Source organism: Mirounga angustirostris, unplaced genomic scaffold (assembly GCF_029215605.1).
Source record: "Mirounga angustirostris isolate CCGP_5_RB_7025 unplaced genomic scaffold, mMirAng1.0.hap1 SCAF_3, whole genome shotgun sequence".
NCBI classification, from domain to species: Eukaryota; Metazoa; Chordata; class Mammalia; order Carnivora; family Phocidae; genus Mirounga; species Mirounga angustirostris.
Window position 1 is genome coordinate 187,017,453 of NW_026991711.1, and position 13,351 is coordinate 187,030,803.

The window sequence follows — 13,351 nt, forward strand, 5'->3', positions numbered from 1 at the left end:
TTGCCCCTCTGAGTTAATCTTCTGAAATTATTTTTCTTCATTTCTAATTTTTCCTTAGTTTGATTATTTCATTTCTGAGTTTCCTAATTCTGATATGTTTTATTCTTTTCTATCTTATGTCATTTTCTTAATGTTTTTTTACCTCTTTTGAAATAATCTTTTTTTTTTAGAGAGAGAGAACATGAGCAGGGTGGTGGGGGTGGGGAGGGGCAGAGGGAGAGGGAAAGAGAGAATCCTAAGCAGGCTCCACACTCAGCACAGAGCCTGACATGGGGCTCGATCTCACAACCCTGAGATCATGACCTGAGCTGAAAATCAAGTCGGACGCTTAATTGACTAAGCCGCTCAGGCGCCCCATAATTTTTCTCTTCTATTATCGTATGGAATTTTACTTTGATCCTTGTCTGTGCTTATGTTTACTGAAATTAGTTTTCCTAAATTTTTGCAAGGAAGCTTATTTAGGATAGTTTTTCTAATTTCACTGCTCTCTAGATCTTCCTCTTGTGTTATAGAGTTTGAAACAAAATGGTGACTTATGATCTGAGACCTCCTAACTTGGTTTACTTTCTCACTTTTATTTGGGCTTTCTTTTTCCTTTGTTTCTGCCATATTAATTTGGATTCTGTGCCAGCATCTTCTCCTCAGTAAAGTGCTTTGACTAGAAGGGAGTGTTGGTTTTAAGAGCTGTTGGGGCCCCAACTGCTTCACTTCAAACTGGTGTAGCTGGTGACGGTGTATCTCTACCTGACTGTGTTTTGGGAGTTTGGGGGCCGCTTTCTCAACTGGTTTTGTTGTATTTGTTGTCCATGCTAACCTGGTTAGTTGCTTTGTGTGGTTTTATGAATTTATTTAGAAGAAATTAAATCAGTGGGCTGCCTCCATCTTAATAGAATCTTGTGTGTTTCTTAAGGGAGATACTTAAGTAATTAAATATTTTTTCCTTGCAAAATATTTAATTTGAACATGATTCAGACCTTCATTTTGATAACAAGTCACCCATACGTACTATTCAGAAAAGATTTATCAGATTAGTAACTGTTGATTCTCTTCATTTCAGTGAGTCAATGGAAACAGAAGAAAAGACAGGTAGTGTACTTGTAGGAAAGACGCCGGAAGTGGTAAGTGTTTTTTGAAGTTGAGGTTATCATTTAACATATATTCCCACAGTATATTGTAAGTTAATTTATAGTGTTATATATTTGCCTTTATAGAGGTTTAATACCAGAGTCGTTTTATAAAAATAGATCTTCTGTAAAAAAGTAAAATTTTAAGGATTGACCCTAGAAAGCATTTAACTTAGAAGAAATCAAATCTTTAGATGCTTACAAAAGATTGAACTCTAAATAGAATAACTGAATTACTTGTCACAGGGTGAGAAAAAAGTATGGCCTCTAACAAATAAAACGGCAACTTATCATGGGGGGGGCACTTTAGTTTGTTGTTTTTAATATTCATGGTGAATGGAAGACTGGGGTAAGTATTAGAACAGTAGTCTGTTGGATATAAGTGTTTCCTCTTGCAAGACTTTTGATTTTTGATACTCAGGTCTATAAACTTCAACTGTTCTTTACTTGGATGGCTTATTAGTTCATGAGATCATATATATGTGTTGATTAAATGTGCTTTTGATTTTCTAGTTCCGAGTAGGGAGTTTCTCATCTTAACTATGAGTTGGTTCTGTATAAAAGAGATTTCCTTGCATATCATCAGTAATCAGTTATTTTATATTTTGGGGTTTTTTTTTAATATTAAAATATTTTACATTAGAAGCTTATTCAGAATGAATTGCATTCTTCCATTAAACTGGTATCATATCTCAGTGGTAGCTATTAAAGAAATAAATCATTCTTTCTCTCAAATAAATGATACATGAGTTTTCTAGATCCTACTATTAAAATACAAGTTTTGCTTTGTGTATGGACTGAATTTCAGTGGTCTAGGGCTGTTAAAATACAGTTGGCTTAGTGGATTTCAGTAATATATGAATTTTCATTCTTGTTTGTTTATTTATTTTGGCAGAGTCCAGAGCCCAAGGACCAGACTTTGAAAATGATTAAAATTTTAAGTGGTGAAATGGCTATAGAGTTACATCTACAGTTTTTAATACGAAACAATAACACAGATCTCATGATTCTAAAAAACACAAAGGTAGGAAAGTCATCTATAAGGAGGCTTTCTTTTTGTATTTATTTCTTTGTTGAATATTAATACAAATACTTATTTCTTACTGAATACTTTGTTGCATTTTATTTTGATCAAGAAAATAACTTTTAAAAAAAATAACAAAGGAGGAACTTGTTGAGAAGAAAGGGAATTAATATTGATTGAGCTCCTGTTTTTGTGTTCACCTTCATTGGGAAGTTTAGTGGTGTTTTGTTTTATTTTCATTTTTTTAGTTACCTTTTTATTTTAATATATATATATATGTAGTGCTTGGACAAATGGCATGATCAGAACATTAATATAGTTTATATGTCTTTTTTCCCATTGAACTGCAAATTCCTTGAGTGCAGAGGTTCTTACATTGATACTGTATAACCTTTGCTGAGATATTGATCCTAACAATTACTAGTATTAATTTTAATCTCTGACCAAGTAATATATTTATCTGGTTCAAAAAATGTTTTAATATGAAAATATTCATAGTATCAAAAATCTTCATTTTCCTGCCTTAACTACCCAGTACCCTTTGACAGTCATTTATTCTTTTATAGCTATGTATTATTTCATTACTACATCATTGATTGACTGGAACATGTAATCGTACTTGTCAAACTTCTAATAATTGCAAATGGCAGATGGACACAGAATTACACAATGTATTTATAACAATTATTTGAAGCTAATTTTTATAATATAGTTTCATTAAAATTAAAATCACTTTGGTGACTGCCAGAGGTGCAGAGCGAGAAGAGGCGGGACTCTGTTCTTCAGGTTACCCTAATACCTTAGAGACCGTAGACAAAACACTGAAGAGAAATGGCAAATTAAACTATTCAAAAATAGAAAATCTACTGCCTGAACTTCTGCCTAAAATCTGATCTCAAGACCACAGATTAAGACTCTGATTTGATTGTTTTTATAAACTACCTATTTAATCTTTATAAAGAAATACCCAAGATTCATGGTTTAAATATCATCAGTTCAGTTTATTAATATTTTCTTTGCAAAACAGGGCCTCTGATTGTATGTCTATATACAACCTTGCATATGTGTAAATACTTTGTCATGATAAAAATTATTTGTTTTTGTAGGATGCAGTACGGAATTCTGTATGTCATACAGCAACCGTTATAGCAAACTCTTTTATGCACTGTGGGACTACCAGTGACCAGTTTCTTAGGTAAATATACTTGAACAAGGTTTCCACTTTGGTTTAAAATCATCTTTAATAGGGACTCTGTTGACATTGTTACATGGATGTTGAGAGCTTCCTTTGCCTGCTTGTCCTGAATTTTAAATTCTGTTTTTGTTATTTTATACACCTTTTTTCCAAAGATGCATTTACTTATTATTTTAGAGAGAGCGCACGCGCATGCGTGCACAAGAGGGGGGAGAGAGAGGGAATCCCAAACAGACTCCCTGCTGAGCACAGAGCCCAACTCGGGGCTCAATCCCACAACCCTGAGGTCATGACCTGAGCCGAAATCAAGAGTCAGACACTCAACTGACTGAGCCACCCAGTGCCGCTATACATTTTTTATTGCATATGTCTGCTTGTTTTAAGGTAAAATTAATTCCCTTTATTAGTTGGCTTGAATATATGCTTTTGCATGAAATATATTAATATAATTCTGCTTTTGTTCATAATGAAATTACATATCATGCATTTTTTTAAAGTCTTCAGAAGACTAAGAACTTAGGAGGTAAACTAGAATCAGCAGTAACTTGAGCTCCATAAAGTAAAATGATTTGTAATAGTTGAAGGTAAAATTTTAATGCTTTGACTTTAGTGTTATAAAAAGCCTTATGGAATTCATTTCAGTAGTATTGCTGAATTTTCTTTTCTTACAGAGATAACTTGGAATGGTTGGCCAGGGCCACTAACTGGGCAAAATTTACAGCTACAGCCAGTCTGGGTGTAATTCATAAGGTAATATATACTGATCAGTATGAACAGAAGCAATTTTTTTGGAGTTAAAAAGATAAAGAGTTTACTGTAATTCTTTCACAAGTACATTTTGTTAAATCGGATCAGTCCTTTATCAGAATAAAGTAAATAAGAAACTAAAATACCTATGTCTTTGGTTTTAATAAAAGGTGGAAATCCTTTTCCTATGAAGACTAAGACATTTCTCAAAGGATGAATTGAAATAAGTTATTTGCATAGTCTAAGATGAATTTGGAGAAATGTTATAAAATGGGAAAAATTGAAGCATTTGTTTCTAAGAAGGATGTGATTGGATCTTTTAAAATTCTCCTCTCATTTGAGTTACAAAGTTGTCTAGGGGAGAGAAGAGATCCACTTCCTCCTCTTTTAGAAAGTGAATTTTCTGGAGAGAAGACAGTAGTCATAGGAAATATATATTTTTTCTCTCACTTTCTCTTACACCTCTGTTGTGGTTCAAATTTACAGGGTCATGAGAAGGAAGCTTTACAGTTAATGGCAACATATCTTCCCAAGGACACCTCTCCTGGATCAGCCTATCAGGAAGGTGGAGGTCTCTATGCCTTAGGTCTCATTCATGCCAATCATGGTGGAGATATAATTGACTATCTGCTTAACCAGCTTAAGAATGCCAGCAATGATGTAAGTATTTGAATGAAAAACTAATTTCTGTTACTTAAGAGTCCAGGAAAACACTATATTTGCCAAATTATTTTAATGAATAGAAATTTTGTAGGATTTTGAAATTCCAAAAATAGAACTATTCTTAAAGAATTATTTTTTAAGATAATTTTCTTTCCTTCTCTATAAACTAAAATTGTGCTTCTCAGTCCTTTAAACCTTGTATGTGACAAGCAAAATAAAGTACCATATATTTGTAAAATATGTATTGTATTTCCACACTTAAGAGTCTTGAAATGTTATAACTATAAGTGACCTTAGTGATCATTTAGTCTAATTTTGTTATTTTATAGGAAACTAAGTCCCAAAGAAATGCATAAGTCTAAGGAACCAGAATTCTTGGTTATTTGCTATTTTATAATTTTTAAATGTAATTCTTTTGGAAAAACTTATTAAGCAGATTGCTCTTACTTTATGGAACCTTGAAATAGGATTTTAGACTTTAGCTTTTATGTTAGACTCTTTTTTAGAAGGCTATTAGGAGAGTAGCTAAGTAAGCCAGACAACTTTGTCCTTCTATTTCAGTGAAAAGATTGAGGCCAGTGGGATCATCTGTCTTAGCTAATGAGCTCCTCATCCACAAATATTATGTCTTTATTTATATCTTTGCCTCATTTCCTCTGGTCTCGGGTAAAAATTTTCCTATCAAACAAAGGTCTTTGGTTGCCAGCAATAGAAACTTCCACTGATCGACTTAAAGTGTTTATTGGAAGTAGCTTATATAATTAAAGGAAAAGCGGATAAACCAATTCTCGCAAAAGTTAAGAGCCAGGGCAGTTCTAGGGATCTAGATAACAGGAACTAATGGAATTGTCTCTCTAGGCCCTACTGTCAGGATGAATGAACTTGAAATGGTTTGGGGTCATTTCACTGTAAAAAGATTATAATTTCAGAGAAAGAGCATCCAAGTGGTCTGTTTTGGGTCACAGTCCACTTTGGGTAGGGGAAGGTGGGTGCTTATTAAATGGCAATCTCACCAAGACTAGCCAATGGGAGAGGAGTATTTTCCAAGCAAGATTGGGATGCTGTCACCTATAAAAGGAGACTGCACTCAAAAATGACACATGACTACTAAAGTGTCCCTCTTGAAATAAAGACCAACTTTGGCCCTTGACCCCATTTTTTCCCCACTTCTTTACAACCATGTTCTATTAGATACCCTTTTCTCCTCTCTTCAGGCTCCTTCCCCTCATCCCATAAGCATATTCAGGTCTCACCTATCCTAAAAAAAAATCTTTCTTTGACCCTTGCTTCTTCCTCTTAGTTACTGTATTTCTCCGCTTCTCATGTAAACTTATTGAAAGAGAGCTGTACCCTCTCCCTCCATTTTCTTGTCTTTCATTCACTTCTCAACTTGCTATTATTTTGCATCAGTAAGCACCATTCTTTTGAAACTGAAATTGCTGAGGTTACCACTGGCTGTCTGGTTCTCAAATACTTTGATCATTCTCACTAGGTCAATTGCTCTGCATATTTAATATCACAATGTATTTTTAAATCAGAATAAAAACTTGGACTTTTAAGTACAGTGTTCCAAATCAGCAGATCCCATGCTTTTTCCCTAGATTGTTCGACATGGTGGCAGTCTGGGCCTTGGTTTGGCTGCCATGGGGACTGCGCGCCAGGATGTGTATGATTTGCTAAAAACAAACCTTTATCAGGATGATGCTGTGACAGGTGAGAGATTCTTTCCAGAGACAACAAACTTTAGGATTAACTAATGTAACTAATATTTATTTTCTATTTATATTTTGTAGCCTCTTAAAAATCTAATAGATTACTTATAGAGGGGAGTGGATTTCGCCCTATTTGTCAAATTCATAGAAATAGGTTTTGTTATATATAGGTTTTAAAAATGATATATCCAGTATATCTGTCTACATAACTGACTTTTGCAAATAGAAATTTATTAAAGTGACCTATTTGAATCTCAGAGCTATCTGTACAGCTTGGTGATAGTGTAGAATGATGTCATTATGTCTCCTTTGAAATCATTGTAGGATTTGATGATGCATTCTGTCAAGATTTAAAAGGAAAATAGCTATAAATATATGGTTGTGCTTTTTATTAGATGGTTTGAAAAAATGCCACCAGAAGCTAATTGTTGTTTTGATAGTTGATGATAATAAGTGCCACTTCCGATAAGATATGTTTTATTGATTTTCATACATAATTATTATTTTTTAATGTTTTACTTTTTACTCACTAGGTGAAGCAGCTGGCCTGGCCCTAGGTTTGGTTATGTTGGGCTCTAAAAATGCACAGGCTATTGAGGACATGGTCGGCTATGCACAGGAAACTCAACATGAGAAGATTCTGCGTGGTCTTGCAGTTGGCATAGCATTAGTAATGTATGGGAGGATGGAGGAGGCTGATGCTCTCATTGAATCTCTGTGCCGTGATAAGGTGAGATGATACATTATTTATCCTTTTCTCCCTGCACTTCATCACACCCTGTTTATCGCCAGCATTTAGAGAAACACTTTCATTAGAAATTATCTCTGTTCCCATCAGAACACCTAGCTACACTTGATGAAACTCCTTGCAAGATCTATAAAGCTTAGTGGAATGTAGGAAAGGAGAGCACTGATTAGAACAGGTAAACAGGAACTAATTTGAGAATTTTAAATTAAGACTTCAGATCAGTAATTTTCAGATAAGCAGCTCCAGAAAAGTTCTTTAGAAATTTACAAGTTGAGGGCGCCTGGGTGTTGGCTCAGTTGGTTAAGCAACTGCCTTCGGCTCAGGTCATGATCCTGGAGTCCCGGGATCGAGTCCCACATCGAGCTCCCTGCTCAGCGGGGAGTCTGCTTCTCCCTCTGACCCTCCCCCCTCCTGTACTCGCTCTCTCTCAAATAAATAATAATAAAAAAAATCTTTAAAAAAAAAAAGAGATTTACAAGTTGATTTCTTTTTTTAATTTTTTTTATTTTTAAAGATTTTATTTATTTATTTGACACAGAGAGAGAAAGCACAAGCAGGCAGAGAGGCAGGCAGAGAGAGAGGGAGAAGCAGGCTCTCCACTGAGCAGGGAGCCGGACGTGGGGCTCAATCCCAGGACCCAGGGAACACGACCTGAGCCCAAGGCAGCCGCCTAACCAACTGAGCCACCCAGGCACCCCCTACAAGTTGATTTCTTTTGGAAATAATATATTTGGAATCACTTCATAATGATTTAATAAGATAAAAAGTTTACTTCATTGTTTTTTCATCAAAAACCAGTGCCTGTCTCTATGCTTATTTATCTGGGTGAATTTTTTTCGTTGCCTTTTGTTTTGTTTTATTTTATTTTGACCGTGGTATTTTGTGTGGTGGGTAGTCAGTGGTAGCTAATGCTGTCCTATGTAGTCTGATAAAAAGAACCACTGTTAATAGTTAAGTGATAAAACTGCTCATTATTTTGCTCAGCTCTCAGACGCCATATCTGTTCCACTCAGTGCTCAAGAATTAAGTAAGCAAGTTACAATGTAGAATTAGAAGCGAGCTTCTTTGTTGTTGTTGAATAGATGGAAGCTGAGTATCAGAGTGGTTAGGACTTGAGTTGATACTTCCTAGTCAGTGTACAGCAATGCAGGCACATTGCATAGAGCATTGGGAATTAAAAGGAGTTAATTCCTCCTTTATTAGAGTCTGTATTTCCACATTTGTTTAGAAAATTACCAACCACAAAATCGTTCTCCTTAAGTTTCTCATTTCTTACCTAACACCAACTCTCCTGGTGGATGTAGCTGTGCCAGTTAGACTGTAGAAGTCACTGTTTGAAATGATAACTTGTCGATTGATGCAGATTATTCTTCTTAGGACCCAATTCTTCGACGATCTGGAATGTACACTGTAGCCATGGCTTATTGTGGCTCGGGTAACAACAAAGCTATTCGACGCCTGCTACATGTTGCTGTAAGTACTCTTTCTTGGGTAGAGGTGGAAAGAAAAATTTGCAGATGGACATTAAATGTCTAGGCTGCTGCAGCACCCACACTGCAGGACTACCACGAGTGACCTCAGGTTCAGATTCTCACTAACTGGACACAATCAGATATAACCTCAGCACCAGGAATAGAACAGGATAACAGTATGTCAGTACAAATAGAGGTCCTTAAAATCATTCAGGGGCAACTTCTGAAAACCAACTCCAAGGGGCACCCTCATTTGTAAGGGACAAGACCATGTGAGTATGTGCGGCTGCCCTAGGATAGAGAAATCTAGTGAACAATAAAAACCACTTCTTTTTACAGCCTGTGAACTTAGCTTTCAGGTACCCCTAGGGAACATGCTCTATTACAAGAGATACCTTGCACAGGAAAGCCAGTGCCCATGTTTTCCAACAGGCTTTTCCCATTCCTAGTCTTCCTAATCCAGGTAGAGTTTATGAACAATAATGTTGCCTGGTAACACAATGGACATTGCACATATGTCTTAACTTAGTAGGTTTCTACCATCTTGTTTCCAGGAGAAGGTAAACCTCAGATCATCTTCCCATGCGGGAAAGATTTAGAACCATTATTATCTTCTTCCCAGAGATACTCACATCCCATAGTATTTATTACTAATTTATCTTTTATCAGTGCAGCATGTGGTATGTTGTAAATTGTAAATGTTTGTATTTTGCTTGAATTTAGAACATACTTTTTTGAAAACAACATTGAAGGAATGGTTAGATTTTCAGTGTAGCCCACAAAAGTTATAGTGCACCTGAAATAATCTTTAGAAGTAGCCCTGATTCTTAAACTTCACCAAGCTTAAAAGGCTTCTAAGCCCTGAAATAGAGTATTTCAGATGAGTTTTTCCTAAATTGAGGGATGACATTCTAATTAAAGAGTAATATATTAATGAGGTCTGATTTATATTTGAATGATGTGAGCCTCTCGTATCAGTTAATTCTAGTAATAGAATTCATGGTATAATGTAATCATCCTTTAAAATTTTTCCTAGGTAAGCGATGTCAATGATGATGTCCGGAGGGCAGCAGTAGAATCACTTGGGTTCATTCTCTTCAGGTAATAATTTCTAATTTCTGGTTCTCTTTATAGTCCCCCCCTTTTTTTTTTTAATAGTAACTAAACAGAAACTATCTGAGGGATATGTCTAGGTTCAGAATGAAGACCATTTAACAATAAGATTAGTACTGTTGATCTGAAAAAGAAGCAAGTGTGTCTTGAGAGACCAAGAACCTATTTGAAAAGTAGTAAAACAACTTTATTATTTATTTTTTTCATAACATTCTGTGTATTTGCTTAAATTTTTAAATCCAAGTAACATGTTTATAGTACTCCTCTTTCCATACACATTGGTAATTCAAATGGGATGCTGTTTCTTATATAGGGTTGTAGAGTTCCTGAAGCTCTCTGATGAGAATAAAAGAGAATAGGCTTTGTTTCATTGCAGAAGGGTGAAAAATCTGCAGATTTAAGAAAATTATTTTGGACTTGAGATTTGGAGATGCGCTTGGCATAGGATAGTTGTGATTAAGAGGACATACTCTGAAACCAGTCTGCCGGGATTGAATCCTAGCTCTGCCCCTTCAAGCGGAGTGACTTCGGGCTTGTTAGCCTTTTTGAGCCTCCAATTTCTCAACTGTAAAATGGGTGTAACAATAGTACCTATTTTAAGAAGTGTGTTTTTGGGGTGCCTGGGTGGCTCAGTTAGTTAAATAGCAGACTCTTGACTTCAAATCAGGTCATGATCCTAGGGTCCTGGGATTGAGTCCTGAGTAGGGCTCTCTGCTCAGCAGGGAGTCTCCTTCTCCCTCTCCTGCCCTTTCCCCTGCTTGTGCTATTTCTATCTCTCTCTCTCTCTCAAATAAATAAACCTTGGGGTAAAAAAAAAAAGTGTGTTTTTGGAAGAGTAACTGAATTAAGATAAGATCTAAAGCCCTTAGAACAGCGTCTGGCGCTACTAAGTGTTATTTAAGCATGTGATAGTAGTGATTACTCTAACAGTGGTAGCAGATGCAGTAGTACTTCTTGGAGTTCTTCTTACTGTCTGCTTATCTCCAATCTCAAGTACCACTGTTTCTTTTGGCTAAGATACTTTATATTAAAACCCAGCAAAGGCAAATTAAAAGTACTTCTTTTAGCTCTGTTTGGACATGATTATTGTAGCTCATTTATGATGGAATTATACAAAAAAATAAGTTCCCAAGGTACGTGTCAGATGAGTCAGTTAGATGAGTCTCACTCATGTCCTTTTAATCTCTGGGGTAGATTTTCTCCCAGGTGCCTGGGAGTGAACCTTTGTTGTAAAGGTCACAATATAATTCAACAAATATTGAACATCCATTGTGAACTGGTTATAGGAACTTCTCATAACATCTTAGATAGGAAGTTATTCCATTTATCGAGAAGTTATCCAGATAGGCTGTAAAATATTTTACTCCTCTGTGGTTAAAAATGTTGAATAAAACAGCAAAGTACAGACCCATATGACATAGTAATCAGGTTTCTCCTTATACCAGTCAGTTTTGTTGAATAAGGTGGTTCAGCCACATGCTAACCTCCTTCATTGTGTTGTCCTCTAACACTCATTTGTTCAACTTGTTCACAAAGACACTAGAGAGCCTTCACTAAATCTGAAGATGGTATTTACACAGATCTACTCGTCTAATACCTCCAAAATAGGGTATGTGATGATTATTGTGTTTAGGAATCCATAGAAGTGTCAGATATTCATGGATTCTTTTTCTAAGGTATGACAAAACCTATGTGCATTAAGCTATTCTACATTTTTTAAAAAGATCTGCAATTGACTCCACACTTAGTTTCTTGAGTCCTCTTTCTCTTTTTGAACATAGAATATTTAGCCACTTACAGTCTTTTTGTACCTTTGCCATTTTCTATTTTTTTTCTCAAATTTGTCAGCAGTGGTTCCATAATTACAACCACAGGTTCTCTTTCAGGGAGGTGATTCATTTAGCTTACGGGGTTGAACTCATTTAAGGCAGCCAGTTTTACATCTGTTTTACATCTTTTTAAAAATTGTGTTTATTTATTTGAGAGAGAAAGCACAAGTGGGAGGGGCAGAGAGAGAGAGAATCTGAAGCAGACTCTGTGCAGAGTGGGGAGCCCAATGCAGGGCTTGATCTCATGATCCTGAGATCACAACATGAGCCAAAACCAAGAGTCGGCAGCTTAACCAGCTGTGCCACCTGGGAGCCCCTCACCTGTTTTACATTTTGATCAATCTTTACAACATTACTTTTTATCTTTCTGGTCCAAAAATCATTCTCTGGGGGGGTGGGAAATGGAAGTAAAAATAGATATTGGATAGTTCTATGTTCTCCCTGTCCATTTTTGGTGTATTATTTCAGCCAAGCTGTGACCCTAACCTTTCACTGGTTTTACTCTAGAGTTTAGATGTGGGTGCGGGGCTGGGGGGGGGGTTGTTGCGGGGGTGTATTATTGCCATCCAGAGAGGGTTTTTTGTTTTGTTTTAATTCTTATCAGAGAGCTAATTTTGATTTGGAAAGTATATTTTTCTAGGGGTGCCTTTAGTAACTGTTGGTTTGTGTAAACAATCCTACTCATGATGGTCTCTTCCTTTGTTTTGTTTCTTTGTTGTCAGTTATTAATTCTTCTTGATTTTATATTTCGTATCCTATAAATCAGTGGCCTGGTGTGTATATTCTGCACATAGGAAGTTGAGCTTCGGGAAAACTGTTTTTCTTCCCTTTTTAACCTGACAACGCTTTGCTCTCCAATTAACATTCATTTCTGCTTTTGCGTTTCCTGTAGCTCACACTCATGCTAAATTCCCAGTTTCAGCAGCAGATGTCTCCCATGAGCTGCTTTTAGGCTTTGCTAAGTTTTTTTTTTGTTTTTTGTTTTTTGTTTTACTACCTAGGGTAGTCAGATCCAGCTAATGAGTGGTTCTATGTGCTTGTGATTTCTAAGGGACCATTCTGAGTTTTGTTTTCATAATATGACTCTTTATAAGTAGAGAAACTGGAAAAGACTTTAAAGATGATTTTGTGTGAAAGTTGCTTTATAGATGAAGAAAATTAAATGTAATCAACTTGTCTAAGGAATTGTGGTTGAAACCAGATTCTCAAAATTTTAGATTAGTGCCATTTCCCTAGAGTGAGAATTTTTAAAGGTGAAAGAAACTTAGAAATATTTTTTTTAAAAAAAGGAAATTGAGGGGCGCCTGGGTGGCTCAGTTGGTTAAGCGACTGCCTTCGGCTCAGGTCGTGATCCCGGAGTCCTGGGATCGAGTCCCACGTCGGGCTCCCGGCTCGGCGGAGAGCCTGCTTCTCCCTCCGACCCTCTCCCCTCTCATGCTGTTTCTCTCTCTCTCTCTCTCTCTCTCAAGTAAATAAATAAATAAAATCTTTAAAAAAAAAAAAAAAAAAAAGGAAATTGAATTCCAAAATAGTTAATAAAATTTCTCACTGTCATAGAACTAAATGGTAGAACTGAAATTCAAAACAGATCTCATTATAGACCAATGCTTTCTACAACATGCCTTTCCATCAAAGTACTATTTTCCTAAGTGACTCTCATAGAACATTTTTATTCTCAAATTTCCTCATTACCTTTAATATTTGGAAAGTTTCTGTTCTGTCTC

General features: G+C 36.0%; 1 protein-coding gene across 2 annotated transcripts in view; it reads left to right on the top strand.

Moving 5' to 3' along the window:
- The window catches only part of PSMD1 (proteasome 26S subunit, non-ATPase 1), a 90,239-nt gene that overhangs the window by 18,470 nt on the left and 58,418 nt on the right, over positions 1 to 13,351 (top strand). For both annotated transcript variants that reach the window (XM_064587226.1, XM_045867761.3), the window contains exons 8-16: positions 1,058 to 1,118; positions 2,020 to 2,148; positions 3,255 to 3,343; positions 4,015 to 4,093; positions 4,577 to 4,750; positions 6,355 to 6,466; positions 6,999 to 7,195; positions 8,591 to 8,686; positions 9,722 to 9,786. In XM_064587226.1, coding sequence (XP_064443296.1) covers positions 1,058 to 1,118; positions 2,020 to 2,148; positions 3,255 to 3,343; positions 4,015 to 4,093; positions 4,577 to 4,750; positions 6,355 to 6,466; positions 6,999 to 7,195; positions 8,591 to 8,686; positions 9,722 to 9,786 — 1,002 coding nt within the window. The remainder of the gene's footprint in view (positions 1 to 1,057; positions 1,119 to 2,019; positions 2,149 to 3,254; positions 3,344 to 4,014; positions 4,094 to 4,576; positions 4,751 to 6,354; positions 6,467 to 6,998; positions 7,196 to 8,590; positions 8,687 to 9,721; positions 9,787 to 13,351) is intronic.